The following is a 21,039-nucleotide window of genomic DNA, read 5'->3' on the forward strand; positions in this document are numbered from 1 at the left end:
AATTTTCTTATAGAAACAGATTACCAACACAGCTACAAATGCACAAGCAACAGAAGACAAATTAGATAACTGGGACCTCCTAAAAATTAAATGATTATGCTCATCAAAAAACTTTATCGAAAGAGTAAGAAGAGAATCTACAGACCGGAAAAAACACCTTTGGGAATGACATATCTGATGAGCGTCTAATTCCTAAAATACATGGAAAATGTCAGCAACTCAACAACAAAGAGGAAAAAAAAATCCCATTAAAAAAATGGGCAAAGGACATGAACAGACACTTCACTACAAATGACATCCAAGTGGCCAGTAAACACATGACAAGATGCTCATAATCAGTGGCCATTAGAGAAATGCATCAAAACTACAATGAGGTACAATCTCACCCCTGCAAAAATGGCACTGATAGAAAAAAAACAATAAATGTGAGAGAGGTCGGGGGGGAGATTGGAAACCTTATCCACAGCTGCTGGGATTGTTAAATGGTACAACCACCGTGGAAAATAGTACGGTGCTTCCTCAAAAGCTAGAAGTAGAAAACTTTATGATCTAGCAATCCAACTCCTAGGTATATGCTAAAGATCTAATAGCAGTGAGAGAATACACATATCCACACCTATGTTCATTGCAGCACTGTTCACAGTAGCAAAAAGATGGTAACAACCTACGCACCCATCAACAGATGAATAGATAAACAAAGTATGGTACATACATACAATGAAATATTACGTAGCTATAAAGAATAACGATTAGTTTGTGAAACATAACAGGGATGGACCAGGAGGATATTATGCTGAGTGAAACAGCTCAATCAAAAAAGGACAAATATTTTATAATGCCACTTTCATAAAAAGACAACAAGAGGTATAAGAACAGAAGTCAATGTTCTTTGGTGGTCACCAGGGATGGGAGGAGAAGGGAGGAGAATCACTCTCTAGAGAGTAGACACTTGTTATTATTATTTTTTTTTAAATAATTTTTATTGGGCTTTAAGTGAAAGTTTACAAGTCAAGTCAGTCTCTCACATATAAACTTATATACACCTTACTACATACTCCCATTTATTCTCCCCCTTAATGAGCCAGCCCGCTCCCTCCTTCCAGTTTCTCCTTTTGTGACCATTTTGTCAGTTTCTAACCCCCTCTCCCCTCCCATCTCCCCTCCAGACAGGAGATGCCAACATAGTCTCGAGACATTTGTTGTTTTTGTTGATGGGAAAGGCAATACTGAATGTGGGTGAAGTGTGCATAACTTGACTAAGGTTAATGATGACACTAAGAAGTGTCATATATATAGTGCTACAGCTGCTAACCAAAAGATTGGCAGTTCGAATCCACCAGGTGCTCCTTGGAAACTCTGTGGGGCAGTGCTACTCTTTCCCTTAGGGCCGCTGGGACATGAAGAGATGTGCACTTACATGGTATTGGGCAAATATGCTGCAAAAAAACTTCTTCAAAATGTTAAAAAAAACAAACAAACAAAAGATGTCACTCTGAGGGAGGACTAAGGTGTGCCTGACCCAAGCCATGGTATTTTCAGTTGCCTCAAATGCATGTGAAAGCTGGACAACGTATAAGAAAGACTGAAGAATTGATGCCTTTGAATTATGGTGCTGGTGAAGGATGTTGACTATACCATGGACTGCCAGAAGAATAAACATTTCCAAGTGGAAAAAGTACAGCCAGAATGCTCCTCAGAAGCAAAGACAGCGAGACTTCATCTTATGTACTGTTATCAGAAGGGACCAGAATGGCATCATAGTTTCTAAAGCAGATGTTCAGCAAAAAAGAGCAAGGCCCTCAAGGAGATGGACTAACACAGTGGCTACAACAATGGGCTCAAACACACCAGCTATTGTGAGGACGGCACACGACCAAGCAGTGTTTTGTTCTGTTGTACATGAAGTTGCTATGAGTCAGAAACAACTTGACATTACCCAAAACAATAACATGATCTTCTCACCTACCCTTTTATATGACCCTTTTTCTTCTCCATGACCTCCTCCCTACTATAAAAAAAAAAAAAATAGGATCCTCCTAATTCCTAGGATGCCATCAATCCCAGACTCCAGGCCTTGGGAGGACAGAACGCTCTAGAGATGTCAGCCCCAGATGCCTTGCCCTCCTCAGATCCCAAGCCTCCATTTTCTCAGTACTCTGATCTTAGTTTTGCCACCTTATTATCTTTTTAAGAGAGACACAGAATTTACAATAGTTTTAAAGTTAGAATTATTTGTTAGAACAGATTTTAATCCAAAAAACTGTATCTGTAAGGATGGAATGTCAGGTAGCCTAAAAAGCAGATGAACTATCACTGGCCAAAGAGCTCTCAAGCTTCAAAAAGGATAGATGAAACCAACTAAATCCATGTTGTTGTTGTTGTTTGCCATTGAGTTGATTCCAACTCACAGCCAACTCATGTGACAGAGTAGAATTGTCCCATAGGGTTTTCTTGGCTGTAATCTTTACAGAAGCAGATTGTCAGATCTTTCTCCCACTGAGCAGCTGGGTGGGTTTGAACTGCCAACCAGGTTATTTAATCATTGCACCACCAGGGCGCCTAACAAAATGGAGGATGACCACACTGGATCACAAAAACGGAGTATGACTACATTATTACATAATTGCCAATTACATAGTTACATAACTGCCAAACCACTGAGAATCATGACCCAGCCAAGCTGACATATAACCTTAACCATCACCGCCAGTGTTACTCTCGCCTTGCACCTCGGCGTTTGTTACTGTCAGACATACATCGTTAATGCACAAAACAGTGCGATAGTAGATTTTTCACTCTTGTAAATTCAAAATGTTGGATAATGAGGTAGTCAATGTTGTTGTTGTTGTTGTTGTTGTTAGTTGTCCTCAGGACAGCTCCAACTCATGGTGACCTTATGGATAAGAGAATGAAACGTTACCCAATCCTGCACCATTCCCACAATTTTTGGTGTGTTTGAGCCACTGCTGTAGCTATTGTGTCAACCCATCTCATGGAGGCTTTCCCTCATACTCACTGACTCTCTACTTTAACCAAGCATGATGTCCTTTTCTAGTGAGTTCTTATCATGCAAACTACTTTCTCAGATGATATGGATAAATTAATTCCCAAGAAAGTTCTATCTTTTAGAGAGATGTCAATTGTATATGCCATATGAAAAAAAAAAAAAAAAGACTTGAACACGCCTCTAAGGTGCTTATCAATGTACCACCTAGGAAATCTCCTATTCTACTGTGGAACAAAGCCAGTCTATGTATTGTTGGGCCCTGCTAACCACATCCTCTTCCAGTTTTCACCCCATGGACTCTATTGGAGGTGAACAGGAAGAGGACCAAGAGGCATGGTGGAGAGCGTGGAAAATGGCATGCCCAGGGAAGGTAAACTATGGCTGATAATATTTGATACTGACAATCACATAACTGGTGGATATCCAGGCACAGCTTCCAATCACTGTCACATTGAAGCATCATTCACGGTAGGATTTCGGCATCACTATGAAGTCAATAACCACACTGATCCACTTGGTGATCAGAAGACCACATGGAAAGCATAACAGACATCTCCACATTGAGGGAGACCCCTGCTGTGGAAGAGGATGAACATTTGCACAACATCTTTGTCCTTCTCTCCTTCAACTTTCTTCTCTCACTCTTCCTTCACTTTAACAAAAACACAGATGCTGGCAGTAATAACACTGTGTTAGTATCTATTGCTGAAAGTAAAATAGCTGTAAACATTGGTGTACAGATATAATTAGTATCCAAGTCATGAACAACGGAAATTCCAAAATAACTCAAGTGTTTGGAATTAGGAATGCTTTTCTGCATTAAGATGATGTTATAAATGTTTTTTAGGGTCCCACAATAGCCGATTTAACCCGTAATGTAGCTCACAGACTCTTCATCTATAATACAAAATGTAGAAAACAAAGCTTTTGCCCCTTCTGGCTCAGAATTTCTGTTTTAGACCAGTCTACAACCCCAGCTGCTCTCTGGAATAGGCCTCTGTTTAATTTCTGCTAGCCTGGCTCTGAAATTTATTCCTAATAAAATATACATGATTAAAATTAAAGAGTGATGAAACATCAAAGGGAGCCTGGGAAGTGAATATCTACGGTCTGGCAACTGTAAAAATGTACATTCTTTCTGATGTGTCTATACTGTGATCCTTCCTCCCCTGGTCAACAACTCTCCCAAATACATTTTCACTAACATTAGGTTGTGCTGTTACTGAAATTTTTTCACATCCCATTCCATTCCTTGTGGCTCCAGCTGAAAAGGGCCATCAGAAGCAAATGAAAGAAAATGGATTGAGTCAGTAGGCAGAGTTCATTTGCTTCATGAGTAGGTTGCTGAGGCGAGGAAGGAGGGTGTGCCAAGAGCTGCTCCCAAGCCACAGCCTAAGTTCAGCCTTTCCCAAGTGGTGGAACTGATAGGAAGCTGTTGACTTCCTAGAGGCTAGCCTTTTCTCCACAGGGATCCCGTCAATCACAGCTCAGAAGAGCCCCAGAGTCCTTCAAATTCAAAATCCCCTAAATTCTCTAGGGAGATGCTTCACTCTGTGTGTGTGTGTGTGTACATGCTTAGGTGAGCACGTACACACACATGTGAATGCACACTCATATATCCATTTGCAGACCAAAGCACGTTGTTGCTTTCAGCCACTACCTTACCAGTCTGCACATCCTTTATCCTTCTCTCCTTTTTTTTTTTTTTTTTTCCAAAAGCTGGTGGAGAGTATTTTATTCACCGTCATGCTAGTACCCAGTACTCCAAGGGAAAAAAAAAAAAACTTAAGATTTCACAGTTTTTTCTAGAGTTGGTCCTGGTATAGTTTCAAATATCGACCAACATAGTTAGGAATACTAGTTTTCATTAATATTTAACAAATATTTATTGAGCACTTGCAATGATAGAAGCACTGTTTTATGTTATGGGAATACAGAAATGAGCAAAATAAATAAAAATTCTACCACTAATCCGAGTAGAATACAGGCAAGGTAAATACAGTATTTTTGTATATCCTCAGGCAGAATACAGGCAAGGTAAATACAGTAGTTTTGCTATAAGAGCTAAGGGGAAAGCAGATAAGAGTTTTAGCAAGTATAGGTGTGGAGTTGGAGCCCTGGTGGCTCAGTGGTTAAGAGCTCGGCTGCTAACCAAATGGTCAGCTGTTTGAACCCACCAGCTGCTCCTTGGAAACCCTATGGGGCAGTTCTACTCTGTCCTATAGGGTCACTGTGTCGGAATGACTCAAGGGCAATGGATTTGGTTTGGTTTTTCTTTACGTGTGGGATGGGGGATTGATATTTTCAGCACAGTGTCCAAAGAAGGCTTCACTGGGCAGATGATATTTCAGCAAGTCCTGAAGGAACAAAGGAAGCAATGTAATAATTGGGAAAGATGGTTCCAGCAGAGAGATCATCACATGCAAAGGTCCTGTGGTGAGAGCAAACCTAGTGCATTTAAGGAAAAGCAAGGGGGCCCATGTGGCTACAGAGTAGTAGAAGATAAGGTCAGAAGTAATAGCAGGCCAAGTTATTTTGGGCCATGTAAGGCATCAAAAGAACAAAGACTTTCACTCCAAGTGCCCTGAGGAATCCTTGGAGGATTTTGACCAGAGATAGCCCTTAAATGGCTATGAGACCTTTGGTAGGCCATTGATCTGAGTGTCAGTTGTTATGCCTCTAAAATGCAAAGGCTGTGCTAGGTGAGTATCAAAGGTCTCTTACAGCTGTAAAAATTGATTATGAGCCATCTATAGAATGTAAGGTTCCCACAAACAGCCAGCTATTAAAAAGCATCACCTTTCTTGGTACTTCACTCCTCTCTACTGCTGTCAAAATTGACAGTAATGACCCAGCACAGGCTTAGAGGGATGTATGGGTGCACCAGGCACCTTTTCCCATAGCGAGACACAGGCTAGATATCTTTCTGCATGAAAAATCAGTAAACAGGAATGTTGAGAGATGGGCAGTGACTGTGGCAAACTGCTGACACCTAAGTTAGACTCCCAGAAGCCTGTGGGATGTCACACATGAGATTGAAAAGATCACCCGTGCTGCCTCCCACCCTGCTTGGGAAACTGTGATACACTCTTGGTAGGAAACAAGGAGGAAGCAAGAGAAGATCAAACATCTTTTTGTTCCACATGAAATACCAATCTAAAAATAAGCATTTTCCTTTCTAATCATTTCATATCATGCATGGAGTATTCACTTTAATTTTCAAGTCTGTTTACTTCATGTCTTGGAACCATCTGAGCTTTGAACAGTGTCCACCCAGTATGCTTTCTGTCTAAATATGCAGGTATGTGTGCTTTTTTCATTCCCCTTTATTTTCTCTCCTCCTCTGTCCTTCCAATTACAAAATACCATAGCAATTTTAGCTAAAATGAGAAGCAAAGGATCCTGGATTTTATGTCTGTAATCATCAATGAATAAACAATAGCGTTAAGGACTGTTTCCTAGCTTCCTATATAAGAGTCACAACTGGACTGCTAAACTAGGTCTAAATTTATAAACGAAATGATCATTGTACTAAGCATTCTTTATACTTTTCAGTTTTTTTTTTTTCCTCCCAATATTACCTTAGTATCTACATGACCAGTCTATCACAGTATCTCCTAAAAGGTTTCAGGAAGCCTTCCCTATTACTATCGTGCATTATTAGTGACAATTATATTCTAATAGTATGGCAGAAGTTCTAGAAAACAACCAAAGAGCAAAAACCAGATTCCAGATGCCTTACTGTGAAGGCTAAAAGATCAGAGGCCTTATATAGCTCTAAGGCCAGCACAGTGCCTGAAACATCACAGATGCCCAAAGGAAAAAAAAAAGTTTGTAAAATGAACAAATGAAGAGTGAGTGAGTGCAAACACCAGTGAAGCTTGGGACTAAGGGCTCACCTCTTTCCCTGTGTACTTTTTCATGTGACTTTGTTACTGTGAAGGTGGAGATAGGATCCATAATCCAAGGTGTATATCAGGGGGCCCAAGATGTTCCCACCTGCAAGATCTGAGGTCACCCAAAGCCAGAAGAGAAACTAAATCCTACCCGGGCTTCCTCACAAGAGCTTCACATCAACAAAAAGCCAATGAGAGACTTGTTTCCTTCACAGTTTCTTCACCATCTTTAGTAAATGGGTCTGACAGCAAGAATACCAGACAAAGGCTCTTTGTGACTTCACTATGGGCACACAGGACACCGCCTTCTTCCTTCGGAAGAGGCCTGGCTCCTCACCATAGTTGGCCAGAAGGATCTGTCTTACCTCAGCAGCAGGGACTCCCTCTGGGGGCCGGCAGTGCAGGACAATCATGCCTTCAATGGGAACCTCCCTTCCTTGTGGATCTTGTTCAAAGTTTTTCCGTAAATCTGTAAAGAAGCGTGAGATACATGACACTGCTTCCAGGGCCAGTATTATCCACATTTGCCAATAAAATAAATGCAATAAAACACTGAGCTTCATGCCACAATCTAAAACAAAAAACCCAACCTAGATACACGCAAAAACAGTCATTTATTTCAGGGTTTCCAGAGGAAAAAAATTCATTTTTCTGAAATATTCAGAAACAAGGTAAACCTTAAAAAATCTCTTTCTAATGCCCTACATTATGTGAAGGATTACAAAAAAAAATTACTGGGGGAACAGGGGAAAGGAAAAACAAATTTAAAAACGTGTTAGTTCATGAGTCTTTGCCAGCATTGTCTGCTTAGCATCTAATGAAACACTTAGCCTAATAAATTGCCCTCCACAGGTATTATGCTATTGAGATGCTCATGTATTGTTTTAACTAAAGAATGCATTATTAACCTGTAACCTCTGCTATTCCCTTAACCCTCTAGGGGGCTCTAGAAGACGGTAATAGAGTGAGATTATCTACTAGTCTTTTTATTTGTAACCGGGGAGAAGGGGCAACATTCAACCACAACAAAATCTATAACCTATCCAACCAAACATATAATTAAAAAATGCAACGCCCCCCCAGTCAAACAGCAATGCCGTGTATTTGTGTAGTGCCCTTCATGGAAGGCTCTAGGCACTTTGCAAACAAGCTGCGCTATTAACCTTTTACACATGAATGGGTGAAGCTTGGAGAGGTTAATTGTCTTGCCAGTGGTCACAGGGAGCATCAAAGGCAGCGATGAGAAAAAATTCACTGGGCTTCCTAACACCCTCTCCATTGCAAACCAGCTATACCTCCTTGTCATGGAAAAGGACATACTGAGACAGTATAGAAAGAGCTTCATTTGCATTGCTTTCCAATGGAGCATAGGCTTCATTAAAAATGGTAGGGAGTTGGCCTTTTCTTCTTTAAAAAAAATTTTTTTTTTTTTTTCTCTTGAGGTGTCATGACAACACTTTGATAATTTTACAGCCCAAGTGTAATTCTTGCTGTCACTTGAAAGCACGGGGTAGGAACGCCAAGACAGGCTGTTTACAAGTCTTCCTGAGTAAAAGATTTCCTCCTCCCTCCATGACAATGTATTTTTCTTCAAATTGAGTGTCTCAAATTACGGGCTGTGGATTTATTGATTTAATTTTCTTCAGTGCTTACAATAACATGAAATATGTTCCCTGTAAAGAGCAGAGCTCCAGAATCAGTTACGTCTTTATAAATGGTATAAATACATTAAACTTGCTTTTAGCAAGTCAAAAACACTCAATGAATAACAAGTACAGCCATCCACATATTCACTTTCTTTTGAATTTTGCTCTCAATGTTTTCCTTCCCAGAGGCAACCACTGTCTTTTTTCAGTAGTACTATATTTTTGGAGGCATTCATTAGTATACCAAAACCAAACCCATTGCCGTTGAGTCAATTCTGAATTACAGGGTCAAAAGATCTTAAAAGGACTTGCATTAGGGGCAGGTGGCATGATCTCCTCACACCGGTGTCCACTGAGTTATAAAGCCAGCTTGCTTGCTTGCATGCACAGCCCTTAGGATTCAGAACTTGTATGCCAAGTGTGGTAAAGGCCATATAACTGAAAAGACTAACTAGAAATACTGTCGGTAAACCACCAAATGAAAAACCTCATATTTCCTGCACAATTTGACCGAACACTCTCCTCTGCTGTCTCCTAAGGTATTTTCGAGTCAAAAATCCCTTCTTCAGACCAGGCTTAATGGTCTGAGACCAGAGGAACCCTGATGGTCATGGTCCCCGGAGCCTTTGATAGCGCAAGATTGGAACCATTCCGGAAACCAACTCTACAGACAGGGACTGGTCTGGTCTATAAGATGGACAATGATGCTGGTGAGGAGTGAACTTTGTGGCTCAAGTAGACACGAGACTATGTGGGCAACTCCTGTCTGGTGGCAAGATGAGAAGCAAGATGGGAACAGGAGCTGGTTGAATGGACATGTGGAATACAGGGTGGAGAGGAGTGTGCTGTCTCATTAAGGGGCGAGCAGCTGGGAGTGCACAGCGGGGTATGTATGGCTTTTTGTATGAGTGACTGATTTGATTTGTAAACTTTCACCTAAAGCACAACAAATAAATTAAAAAAAAAAATCCCTTCTTTATATGACTCATTTATTCATCACAGTGATGTCAAATTTAGTCTATTCAGGTTTAGAGTGAGGAATCCCTGGGTGGCCCAAGTGGTTAAGCACTCAGCTGCTAACAAGAAGATTGGTGGTTCAAATCTCCCCAGAGGTATTTCAGAAGGAAAGCCTGGCAATCTACTTCTGAAAGATCACCACTGAAACCTCAACGGAGTGCAGTTCTACTTTGACGCACATGGGGTCACCATGAGTTGGAATCAACTCAATCGACTCCATGATGGCTGAAAAGGGTTAGTGTGACTCTAACATACAAGATGTCAGTTTGAGAATGAAAAGGGTTGTGTTTTGTACCTTATGTTGTTTTTCTTTTCTTTGATTGCTTTGTCTTCTAAAAGAAGTCTCACTTGTTGCTGCTATATGAAGACTGCAGCTTTGACAACAGCAAATAATATGTATTCAACCAGAAGATGCACCAAAAGCCAGTACTAGGAATTTCTATTTTATTTTCCAGTTCCATTTCCTGTCTGTGCTCAACAGAAATAAAAAAGGTAAGAAATGTATAGGTTACAGTTACCTCAACCCTCTAAAACTACATTAGCTGATGGAAAGACAACATGAATGAACTCATTTTTCCTCCCCATTCCCAGTCTCTCAATGAAACAGATAATTTAATACACATATACAAAAAGCCAAGCCACCATACATCAGTCAGTTTGTCATACTGTGGTGGCTTGTATGTTTTTTTCAATAACATAAACAGTGACTACATACGTGTACCTCACCAGAAGGAAAACATAAGAATGAACCACTACATCTGTGGAAAGAGACTATGGAAAAGTTCAATATCATCAGGCAGAATAAGGCCAGGGGTTGACTGCAGAACAGACCATCAATTGCTCATCTGCAAGTTAACGCTGAAGGTGAAGAAAATTAAAACAAGTCCACTAGAACCAAAATACAGCCTTGAGTACATCTCACCTGAATTTAGAGACTACCTCAAGAACAGGCTTGGCACATTGAAAACTAATGACCGAAGACCAGATGTGTCGTGGGATGGCATTAAGGATATCATAAGTAAAAAAAAGGTCATTAAACAGACAGGAAGGAAATAAAAGACCAAAAGGGGTGTCAGAAGAGACTCTGAAACTTGCTCTTGAAAGTAGAGCAGCTAAAGCAAAAGGAAGAAATGATGAAGTAAAAGAGCTGAACAGAAGATTATAAACGGTTGCTCAGGAAGACAAAGTATTATAATGAAATGTGCAAACACCAAGAGTTAGAAAACCAAAAGGGAAGAACACACTCAGCATTGCTCAAGCTGAAACTGAAGAAAAAATCTGAACCTTGAGTTGCAATTTTGAAGGACTGTATACACAAAATATTGAACAAATTAGGAAGCATCAAAAGAAGATGGAAGGAATACAGAGTCCTTATACCAAAAAGAATTGGTTGATGTTCAACCATTTCAGGAGGTAGCATGTGATCAAGAACTGATGGTATTGAATAAATAAGTCCAAGTGCCACTGGAGGTGTTGGTGAAAAACAAGGTTCCAGGAATTGACAGAATATCATTGAAATGTTTCAAAAAACGAATATAGTGCTATAGGTGCTCGCACATCTATGTCAAGAAATATTAAAGACACCTTCCTGGCCAACTGACTGAAAGACATCTATATTTATACCCATCCCTAAGAAAGGTGATCCAACAGGATGCAGAAATTATCAAACAATATCATTAATATCACATGCAAGTAAAATTTTTTGCTGAAGATAATTCAAGATAATATAGACAGGGAACTGACAAAAATTCAAGCCAGATTCAGAAGATGACGTGGAACAAAAGATATCATTGCTGATGTCAGATGAATTCTGGTTGAAAGCAGAGAAAACCAGAAAAACGTTTACTTGTGTTTTATTGACTATGCAGAGGCATTAGACTGTGTCCCAACCCAAACCCCAGTGCGGTAGAGTCGATTCCAACTCATAGCGACCCTATAGGACACAGTAGAACTGCCCCATAAGTGTAGATCATAACAAATTATGGGTTATATTAGGAGGAATGGGAATTCCAGAACACTTAATTGTGCTCATGAGGAATCTGTACATAGACCAAGAGACATCTGGTCGAACAGAACAAGGGGATATACTTCATGACTCAAAATCAGGAAGAGTGTGTGTGTGTCAGGGTTGTATCTTTTCATCATATTTATTCAAACTGGATGCTGAGCAAATAATCTGAGAAGCTTGACTATACAAAGAAGAACGTGGCATCAGGATTGGAGGAAGACTCATTAACAACCTGCCTTATGCAGATGACACAACCTGGCTTGGTGAAAGTAAAGAGGACCTCACACATTATTGATGAAGATCAAAGACTACAGCCTTCAGTATAGATTACACCTCAACATTAAGAAAACAAAAATCCTCATAATTGGACCGGTAAGCAACATCATGATAAATGAAGAAAAGTTTGAAGTTGTCAAGGATTAATTTTATTTGGATCCAGAATCAATGCCCATGGAAGCAGCTGTCAATAAATCAAATGACATACTGCATTGGGCAAATCAAAAGACCTCTAAAAAGTATTGAAAAGCAAAGATGTCTCTTTGAGGACTAAGATGCCCTGGCGTGAGCCATCATATTTCCAGTCGCCTCATATGTATGGGAAAGCTGGCCAATGAATAGGAATATCAAAGAAGAACTGATGCCTTTGAATTATGGTGTTTGCAAAGAATAGTGAATATATCATAAATTGAAAAAAGAACAAAAAAATCTGTCTTGGAAGGAGTATGGCCAGAGCGCACCTTGGAAGTGAGAATGGCAAGACTTTGTCTCATATACTTTGTACATATTATCAGGAGGGATTTGTCCCTGGAGAAGGACATCATGCTTGGTAAAGTAGAGGGTCAGTGAAAAACAGGAAGATACCTCAACAAGATGGATTGACACAGTGGCTCCAACAATGGACTCAAACATCACAACAATTGCGAGGATGGACAGGGCCAGGAAGTATTTCATCCTGTTGTACATAGGGTCGCTCTATGTACCTAACAACAGCAACATACAAAAAAGGAAAACTCTTTATTGACACTGGGACCTAGTGGATGGTATGATCTATAAACAAGAATTTTTGAAGAATTTCTAGTAGATCATATGCAGGCAGGATCAGATTGAAAAAGGCCTAACCGAACCTGCTACTGTTCTCACTTGATTTTTCAAGAGTCCCTCGAAAATACACATCAAAACTCCTTAATGTGGAGATTAAAAGCAATGGTGGAGGAATCCAGAAAAAAACGGGGTGTCAAATATCTGAATTCAATAGTGACACTGGACAGCCTACCAGGCATCAAAGATTATACCGATCGAGAAAGTCAAGTGTCACTAAGCCTTGGCTATACCTGATACTAATGCTAAACAAAAGACACTGGCATTTCTGACTCCTAAGAGGGCAACCATGCCAGTTAAATTCCAGATAGCTACTGAATCTAACAAAACTCTGAAAATAAGCTCTTAGACACAGAAGTAAATGCATTCAGCTCCACCTAGAATTTTCATTGTAGGTTACCCAACATAATTCGCTTCAGAATTTTCAATCTAAATACTTTTAACATCTGTTATTTCCTAGGCTTAAAAAAGTGACACACAAACCCATGCAGTTTCTAATAGTAGAGAAAACATCCCTCACCACATATGAAATATTAGACTACCAAAAGGGACAAAGTGTAGAACTCAAATTAAATGACTTCCTCTAAGAAGACAAGAAACAGGAGGTATTTTTAGATGGTTTCTAATTTTAAGTTCTTAAAAGTCAAAAAGGAAAATGCAACTGAGAATCTAGAGTAGAGCTATAAATAGGATAACATCTGAGATCAACGAAGAGTCACCATCAAGAAAAAGAACATAACTGCTGAATTAGAAATATATCATGGAGACAGTAAATAGCATATGGAATATTGCAGAAAACTGAACCAGTGAAACAAAACACAAGCATATCCCTCAGGACCCAGTCGGGAAAATAGGAAACATGGCAGTTCTTTTAACAGAAGGTACTAAGATAAAGATTTAGAGGACTAAAGACGCAAAAGAGGAACAATGGCAAAAGCAGATCCAACGCCTAGGGATGGGTGAATACATAGAAGAAAAAAAAAAAAGAAACAACCCACCGCCGTCAAGTTGATTTCAACTCATAGCAACCCTACAGGACAGAGTAGAACTGCCCCATAGAGTTTCCAAGGAGCGGCCGGTGGATTTGAACTGCCGACCTCTTGGTTAGCAGCCGTAGCACTTAACCACTATGCCACCAGGGTTTCTGAATACATAGAAGAGGTTGGTGTTATTAGAACTTTGAAGCTAAGTAAAGGCTCTGTGGAGTTGAGATCCAATCTTCCAAGGAGAGGGCACTGTGAGCTTGGAGCTAGCACCTCAGGAAATTGGTGGGCCCAGGAAGTCACGCACCAGTGAGTACTCAGATCTCTGCGGAGGGGGCACAAACCTGCCTGGTACTGACATCTCTAAGTGGCAAATTGAAGCAGGTTCCAAGAGGATTTGAAAAAATAAGCAGAAGACAGGAACCCACTCCTATTTACAGATTTAAGAAACTCTGCTGGGTTGATGCTGACAGGGAGAGAAATAAACAGGACTTAGTGCTTTCTCCCTGTTCCTCGTGTCCAGTCTCATCGAGCGCTCCTATTGGTGGATCCTTGCTGGGAGCTAGCAGCAGGCAAGAGTCCCAGTCTCAGCTTCACAAACTGTAGGCCAGTGGGTTTAGAGCTCGGAGGCAATAGCTTGGTAACCAACACAACTCAGGTTAAGAATATTCCTCTAATAGGCCTCTATTAGAGGGTCAGCAAAGGAAAAGAAGACCCTTCTCGATACGGATTAATACCGTGGCTGCAACAACGAACTCAAGCGTGACAATGACCATGAGGATGGTGCAGGATCAGGCAGTGTTCCGTTCTGTTGTACACAGGGTCGCTCTGAGTGGGAACCTACTCTGCGGCACCTAACAACAACGACATATTCTTAGGGGAGCACTGTTAGCATAATGGTTAAGAACTTGCCCGAAAGCAAAAGGTCGGCAGTTCTAATCTTCCAGCCACTCCTTGGAAACCCTATGGGGCAGTTCTACGGTGAGTTGGAATCAACTCGACAGCAACAGGTTTGGTGATATCACTAGTACCTACTGAAGTAACTGACACAGGGCAGATCCATAATACATACTGTGAAAAACTGAGCTAAGAGGAAAACGATAAAATCAACACAGTTTGGCAGAAAATGTTGAAATAGATGATAAAATTAGGACTTCAAACTGGTTCATTCCATTTCGACCCCCTGCTGGGAATCTGCCTTTCCACTCCCAGATATACTGAGTCAGAATCTACATTTTAACAAGGCCACCGGGTGATTCTTTCTTCTTCTTTTATTAAATTTTACTGTCATTTAGGTGAAAGTAGAAACCTTGGTTGCATAGTGGTTAAGAGTTTGGCTGCTAACCAAAAGATCAGAAGTTCGAATCCACCAGGCACTCCTTGGAAACCCTAAAGGGCACTTCTACTCTGTCCTGTAGGGTCGCTGCCAGTTGGAATTGAGTCGATGGCAATGGGTTTGGTTTTATTTATCCACTTATTGTTAGGTGAAAGTTTACAGTGCAAATCAGTTGCTCATTCAAAAATGTATACACAAATTGTTTTGTGACATTGGTTACAATCCCCACAATGTACTAACACTCTCCCCCTTTCCACCCTGGATTCCTCGTTTCCATCCATCCAGTTTTCCTGTCCCTTCCTGCCTTCTCGTCTTTGCTTTTGGGCAGGTATTGCCCATTTGGTCTTGTATACTTTACTGAACTAAGAAGCACATTTCTTACATATGTTATTGTTTGTTTCATAGGCCTATCTAATCTTTGGCTGAAAGGTAGACTTCAGGAGTGGCTTCAGTTCTGAGATAGCAGGGTGTCTGAGGGCCACGGTCTCGGGTGTTCCTCCAATCTCTGTAAGACAAGAAAATCTGGTCTATTTCTTTGAATTTGAATTTTATTTTACATGTTCTCCCACTCTGTTTAGGACCCTCTATTATGATCCCTGTCAGAGGTATCGGTGTTGGTAGCCAGGCACCATCTAGTTCTTCTGGGCTCAGGCTGGTGGAGGTTTGGTTCATGTGGTCTATTAGTCCTCTGAACTAATATTTTCCTTGTGTCTTTGGTTTTCTTCATTCTCCTTTGCTCCAGACAGGATAGGACCAATAGATGTATCTTAGATGGCCTCTCGAAAGCTTTTAAGACCCCAGACACTACTCACCAAAGTAGGATGTAGAACATTTTCTTTATGAATTATATTACGCCAATTGACCTAGATGTCCCCTGAGATCATGGTCCCCAGCTCTCAGCCCCAGTAACTCAGTCCCTCAAGGTGTTTAGAGGTGTCTAGGAAGCTTCTATGACTTTGCCTTGGTCAAGTTGTGCTGACTTCCCCTATATTGTATGTTGTCTTTCCATTCACCAAAGTTAACACTTGTCTACTATTTAGTTAGTGATTTCCCCTCCCCACCCCTTATGGATACATAAGAATTGTCTGGGAATCTATATGAATCCATGGAGATCTTGTTAAAACGGAGATTCTGATTCAGTACATCTGGGGTGGAAATGCAAATTCTCAGCAGGAAATTGAACCAGAATCAGCCAATTTGAGGCCCTGGATAAAATATAATGTAAAGATAGTAAAAAAACACACTAAAAAATAAATATGTGTGTGTGTGTATATACATATAAAATGAGAATTTTAGGCAAGTATAAACAGAGAAAATATTGAAGTTGTCGAGGATTTCATCTTACTCGGATACACAATCAACACCCATGGAAGCAGCAGTCAAGAAATCAAACAACGCATTGCAAACGGGCAAATCTGCTGCAAAAGAACTCTTTAAAGCGTTAAAAAGCAAAAATGTCACCTTTAAGACTAAGGTGCACCTGACTTAAGCCATGCTGTTTTCAGTCGCCTCATATGCATGTAAAAGTTTGGCAGTGAATAAAGAAGACCGAAGAAGATTTGACACCTTTGAATTATGGTGTTGGAGAAGAATATTGAATATACCATGGATTGCCAAAAGAACGAACAAATCTGTCTTGGTAGAAGTACAACCAGAATACTCCTTAAGAAGCAAGGATGACAAGATTTCATCTCACATACTTGGGATTTGTTATCAGGAGGGGTCAGTTCCTAGAGAGGGACATTATGCTTGGTAAAGTAGAGGGTCAGCAAAAAAGAGCAAGATCCTCAATGAGGTGGACTGACACAGTGGCTGCAACAATGGGCTTAAGCATAACAACGATTGTGAGGATGGCACAGGACTGGGCAGTGTTTCATTCTGTTGTACATAAGTAGGGTCGCTATGAGTCGGAACCAACTCAATGGCACCTAACAACAACAACAATATAAGAAGTTGAAAGAACATAGACAATAGTTGATTTAATAATAACAATTATAATAATTCTCTGAGCTCAACAAAAATTTGAGTTTGCAAAAGGGCTCATCACATACAAGGCAAAATTAATTTATAAACAAAAAAAGTAGTTACCACATAGATCATAGTTGAAAATTTGAATGTTTATAGAATTAATAATATTGTAAAAACAATAATTTAACAACGATCTTTGCAGAAAAATGAAGACGTGATTAATAAAAGAACAAAAATACGCTATCTCTAGAACTTTGCCCTATTTTATTGTATAAAAATACCAGAGTACAATTAATCAAAGTCTGTGTTTCTTAGAAAAAATAAATAAAAAATAAGACCCAATTTTCTATTCTCAAACAAGTTATTATTCGTGAAGAAACGAACAACAATATAGTCTCAGTCATGACAGGGCTAGGAGACTGTAATCAGTCATATACGCTTCCTGAAAACATTACCCTTAAATAGACTAACTAATGGAAAGGTGGGAACTAATGGGAAGACCCTCAACAAGATGGCTTGACACAGTGGCTGCAACAATGGGCTCAAGCATAACAACAATTGTGAGGACGGCACAGGACCAGGCAGTGTTTCCGTCTGTTGTGCATAGGGTTGCTATGATTCGGAACCAGCCGGACGGCACCTAACAACAACAAAAAAGGAAAGATGACTCAAAGTAATGAATTAAGTATTTGGAGGATGAATTTTTAAGAGCCTTGGCACTTAACATTTTTTAACCTAAATACTTTTTATAATATAGCTGAAATGTTCATGCAATTATCAAAAATCTGGAAACAGAAATACATGTTATATAAGAAACATGCATAAGAAATAAGGCTGTGGATTTAAACTGGTGGATCGTATGTTCCAGAGCCCCATTAGGCAATACTGAATACCACCGGAGAAGGTGGGGCTGGATCTGTTACTTCCTAGCTCCTTGACTCAAGATAAGTATCTTAACCTCTCTTTGTCTCGGTTTCCTCATTTGTAAAACGAGGGTGATAATCCCTATTGCTTATAGTTATGTGAGCCTTAAGTGCTCATATGTGTAAAGTGCTTTCAACCACACTGAGTGCCTAATGGTCTTAATAAAGGCACATTTTTTTTTTTACTAAATCCTATTATGAAGCCGTGATGATTAAAATGGAGTGGTTTTGTCATAGCTTAGACATACAAACTAAAACTAAACTAGAATATTTTTCAAAGACACACAAAATAAGTAAGAATAATTATTATATGATAAGAATGACATAAAATAAGTGGGAAAAGGTATTAGAATGACTACCAGCCCTTTTGGAAAAAAAAAAATTAGATTTTGTCTTACTACGTATCAAAATGAATCTCGTATTTATAAAAGTTTTTTTTTTTTTAACATAAAACCAACAACAACAACAATAAAAACCATTGCTCCCAAATCTATTTCAACTCATAGCAACCCTATATAACAGAATAGAAGTGCCCCATAGGATTTCCAAGGAGCAGGAGCGGCTGGTGGATTCGAGCTGCTGACGTTTTAGTTAGCTGCCGTGCCCTTAACCACCGTGCACCAGGGCTCCCATAAAACCACAACAGTAATAAAAGAAAATATTTATTGGTTCATAGGATGGAGAATGCCTTTCCAAATCTAAAACTGAAGCCAGAACCTTAAGAAAAGGATTGATCGGTATTTTTTAACTAAAACATTACAATCAAAGTTATGAGAAAAACCAAAACCTAGTGTGAACTTTTCTGGTGTATAGACAAGACAGAGGGTTCCACACATAACAGCCTTAACATATAAATAACTGTACGCAACAAAATAAGAAAGATAAATAGTATAAAATAAAGTGGAAAAGGGGCATGAAACAGAATTTACAAAAGAGGAGACACAGATGGTTAATATTTAAAAGGTCAATATTACTGTCATCGAATAAATGTTAACTTAAAAAGGCACCAATATGTCTCTTTCCCCTTCCATAGGGGCTTAATTTTGTTTCTTTTAAGTGATAATTTTCACTGTTAGAAAGAGTATGGCAAACTAGATCATCTTAAACATTGCTAGAAGAAATAACAACAGATAAACATGAAGAGCAAGCTGTCAATATGTATCGAAATTGTTCTAAAAGCTCATTTACATGCCCATCAGCTGATGACTGGATAAACAGTAGGTGATCTATCAACACAATGAAATATTATTTGGCAATAAAAAAAGAGTGATGAACTGATGCATGCTGCAACATGGAAGAACTAAAAACATTAAGCTAAGTGAAAGAAGCCAGTTACCAAGGACCACATGTTGTACAATTCCATTTATATAAGATGTCCAGAATAGGTAAATATACAAAGACAAAGTAGATTAGCGGTTGCCTAGGGCTAGTGTAGGTGGGGGGGAAAGGGAACTAACTGATAATAAACATTTTGGGGAGGGGGTTTTATGAAAACGTGCCAAAATTGATTGTGGTGATAACTGCACAACTCTGAATATACTAAAAACCATTGAGTTGTATATTTTAAATACATGTACGGTATGTGAATTGTACCTGCTATTTTAAAAAGTTCATTTCCAAGATTCAAAAATTTCATTTCTGAAGTTTCCTAAGAAAATTATTGGAGAGCTACACAGAAATACTTAGGCATAGTGATATAACTCAAAGCATCCTTTATAATGTTGAGTAATTAGTAACAACCTAAATATTTAATAATAGCAGAATAGGTAATATCTTCTGGTGCCTTCATATAATGAAATACTATACAGACATTAACAATCATGAACCAAAGAACATTTAAGATAGCAGGTAAATGTTTTTAATAAACTGCTAAATAAAATAAAATAGTATGTAGCAATGCTATTTTCTTAATATACTTTTTAAATATTAATAAACTTTCTCCCCAAATGTAGTACTGTACTTTACACAAATAACAGACAACTTCTGCATCTGTTTGTCAACCACTCCCTCTCCCTGTGAGATATTTTCAAATGCACCAATATGCCAATATATATATATTTTTTTACAGCAACATGTATAAATATAAAATGTATGTTATTTGCATAAAAATGCAGTGATTATATTGTTATAGAATTTGTTTATTTTCAAATAAAAGGAGGAACATCTGTGTAAAAAAAAATTCATTTTTCAGGTAGCTCTTCTCTTAAATTTGCCTTCAGCTTTTAATAAGTGTGCAATAGCCTCCTTCATTCACTCACACTGTGGGTCGAGGGCCAGACACAGATGCAGGAAGTGGGTGTACACTGCTGAACATGATGACATAGACCATCCTGGCCCTCCCATATAACATATACTGTAGCAGGGAGGATAGACATGAAACAAGTAATTAACAGGTGCAGGAATGAGTGATGAGTAGGGAAGTAGAAAGTGCCCTATGAATGTGTCCAGTAGGACCTATCTTAATCTAGGGATTCTCGGGAGGTTTCTCACCGGAAGAGATACCTGAGGCAACACAGAGCATCTCACATGCCTAGATAATACACATGTACTATACTTCATTTAGGAAACCCTGCTGGTGTAGTGGTTAAGAGCTATGCCTGCTAACCAAGAGGTCAGCAGTTCGAATCCACCAGGCACTCCTTGGAAACCACATAGGGCAGTTCTGCTCTGTCCCATAGGGTCACTGTAAGTCAGAACCAACTAGACGGCCATGGGTTTTTTTTTTTTTTTTTTAATACCTCATTTGGGGACATCAGGTGGTTTGGTGGTAGAATTCTTGCTTTCAGTGCAGGAGGCCAGGGTTTAAGTCCCAGCCAGTGCACCTCATATGGAGCCACCACCTTCTGTCAGTGGGGACTTAAAAGATACTCCACAGGTTTCGGTGAAGTTTCCAGACTACGGTGAACTTGGAAGAAAAGCCTGGTAATCTACTTCTGAAAATCAGCCAGGGAAAGACATATGGGTCTCAATGGTCTGATCAGCAATCCATCATGGGAATGGTGCAGGACTGGGCAGTTTCCTTCGGTGTGCCATGAGTCGGGAACTGACTTGATGGCAGCTAACAACAATGTACCTCATGTATAGTCTCAATCAACCCTTTACTGGCTTAAAAATTAACCTTTTCTGCATATGTATATTTATATATGTATACATACAC

At 39.5% G+C, this 21,039-nt stretch overlaps 1 protein-coding gene across 2 annotated transcripts in view; it reads right to left on the reverse strand.

Moving 5' to 3' along the window:
• The window catches only part of UNC5D (unc-5 netrin receptor D), a 627,625-nt gene that overhangs the window by 221,063 nt on the left and 385,523 nt on the right, over nucleotides 1-21,039 (reverse strand). For both annotated transcript variants that reach the window (XM_064272820.1, XM_003412541.4), the window contains exon 4: nucleotides 7,269-7,372. In XM_064272820.1, the coding sequence (XP_064128890.1) occupies nucleotides 7,269-7,372 (104 nt within the window). The remainder of the gene's footprint in view (nucleotides 1-7,268; nucleotides 7,373-21,039) is intronic.

The sequence above is a fragment of the Loxodonta africana genome, chromosome 19, assembly GCF_030014295.1.
Source record: "Loxodonta africana isolate mLoxAfr1 chromosome 19, mLoxAfr1.hap2, whole genome shotgun sequence".
Lineage (NCBI taxonomy): Eukaryota > Metazoa > Chordata > Mammalia > Proboscidea > Elephantidae > Loxodonta > Loxodonta africana.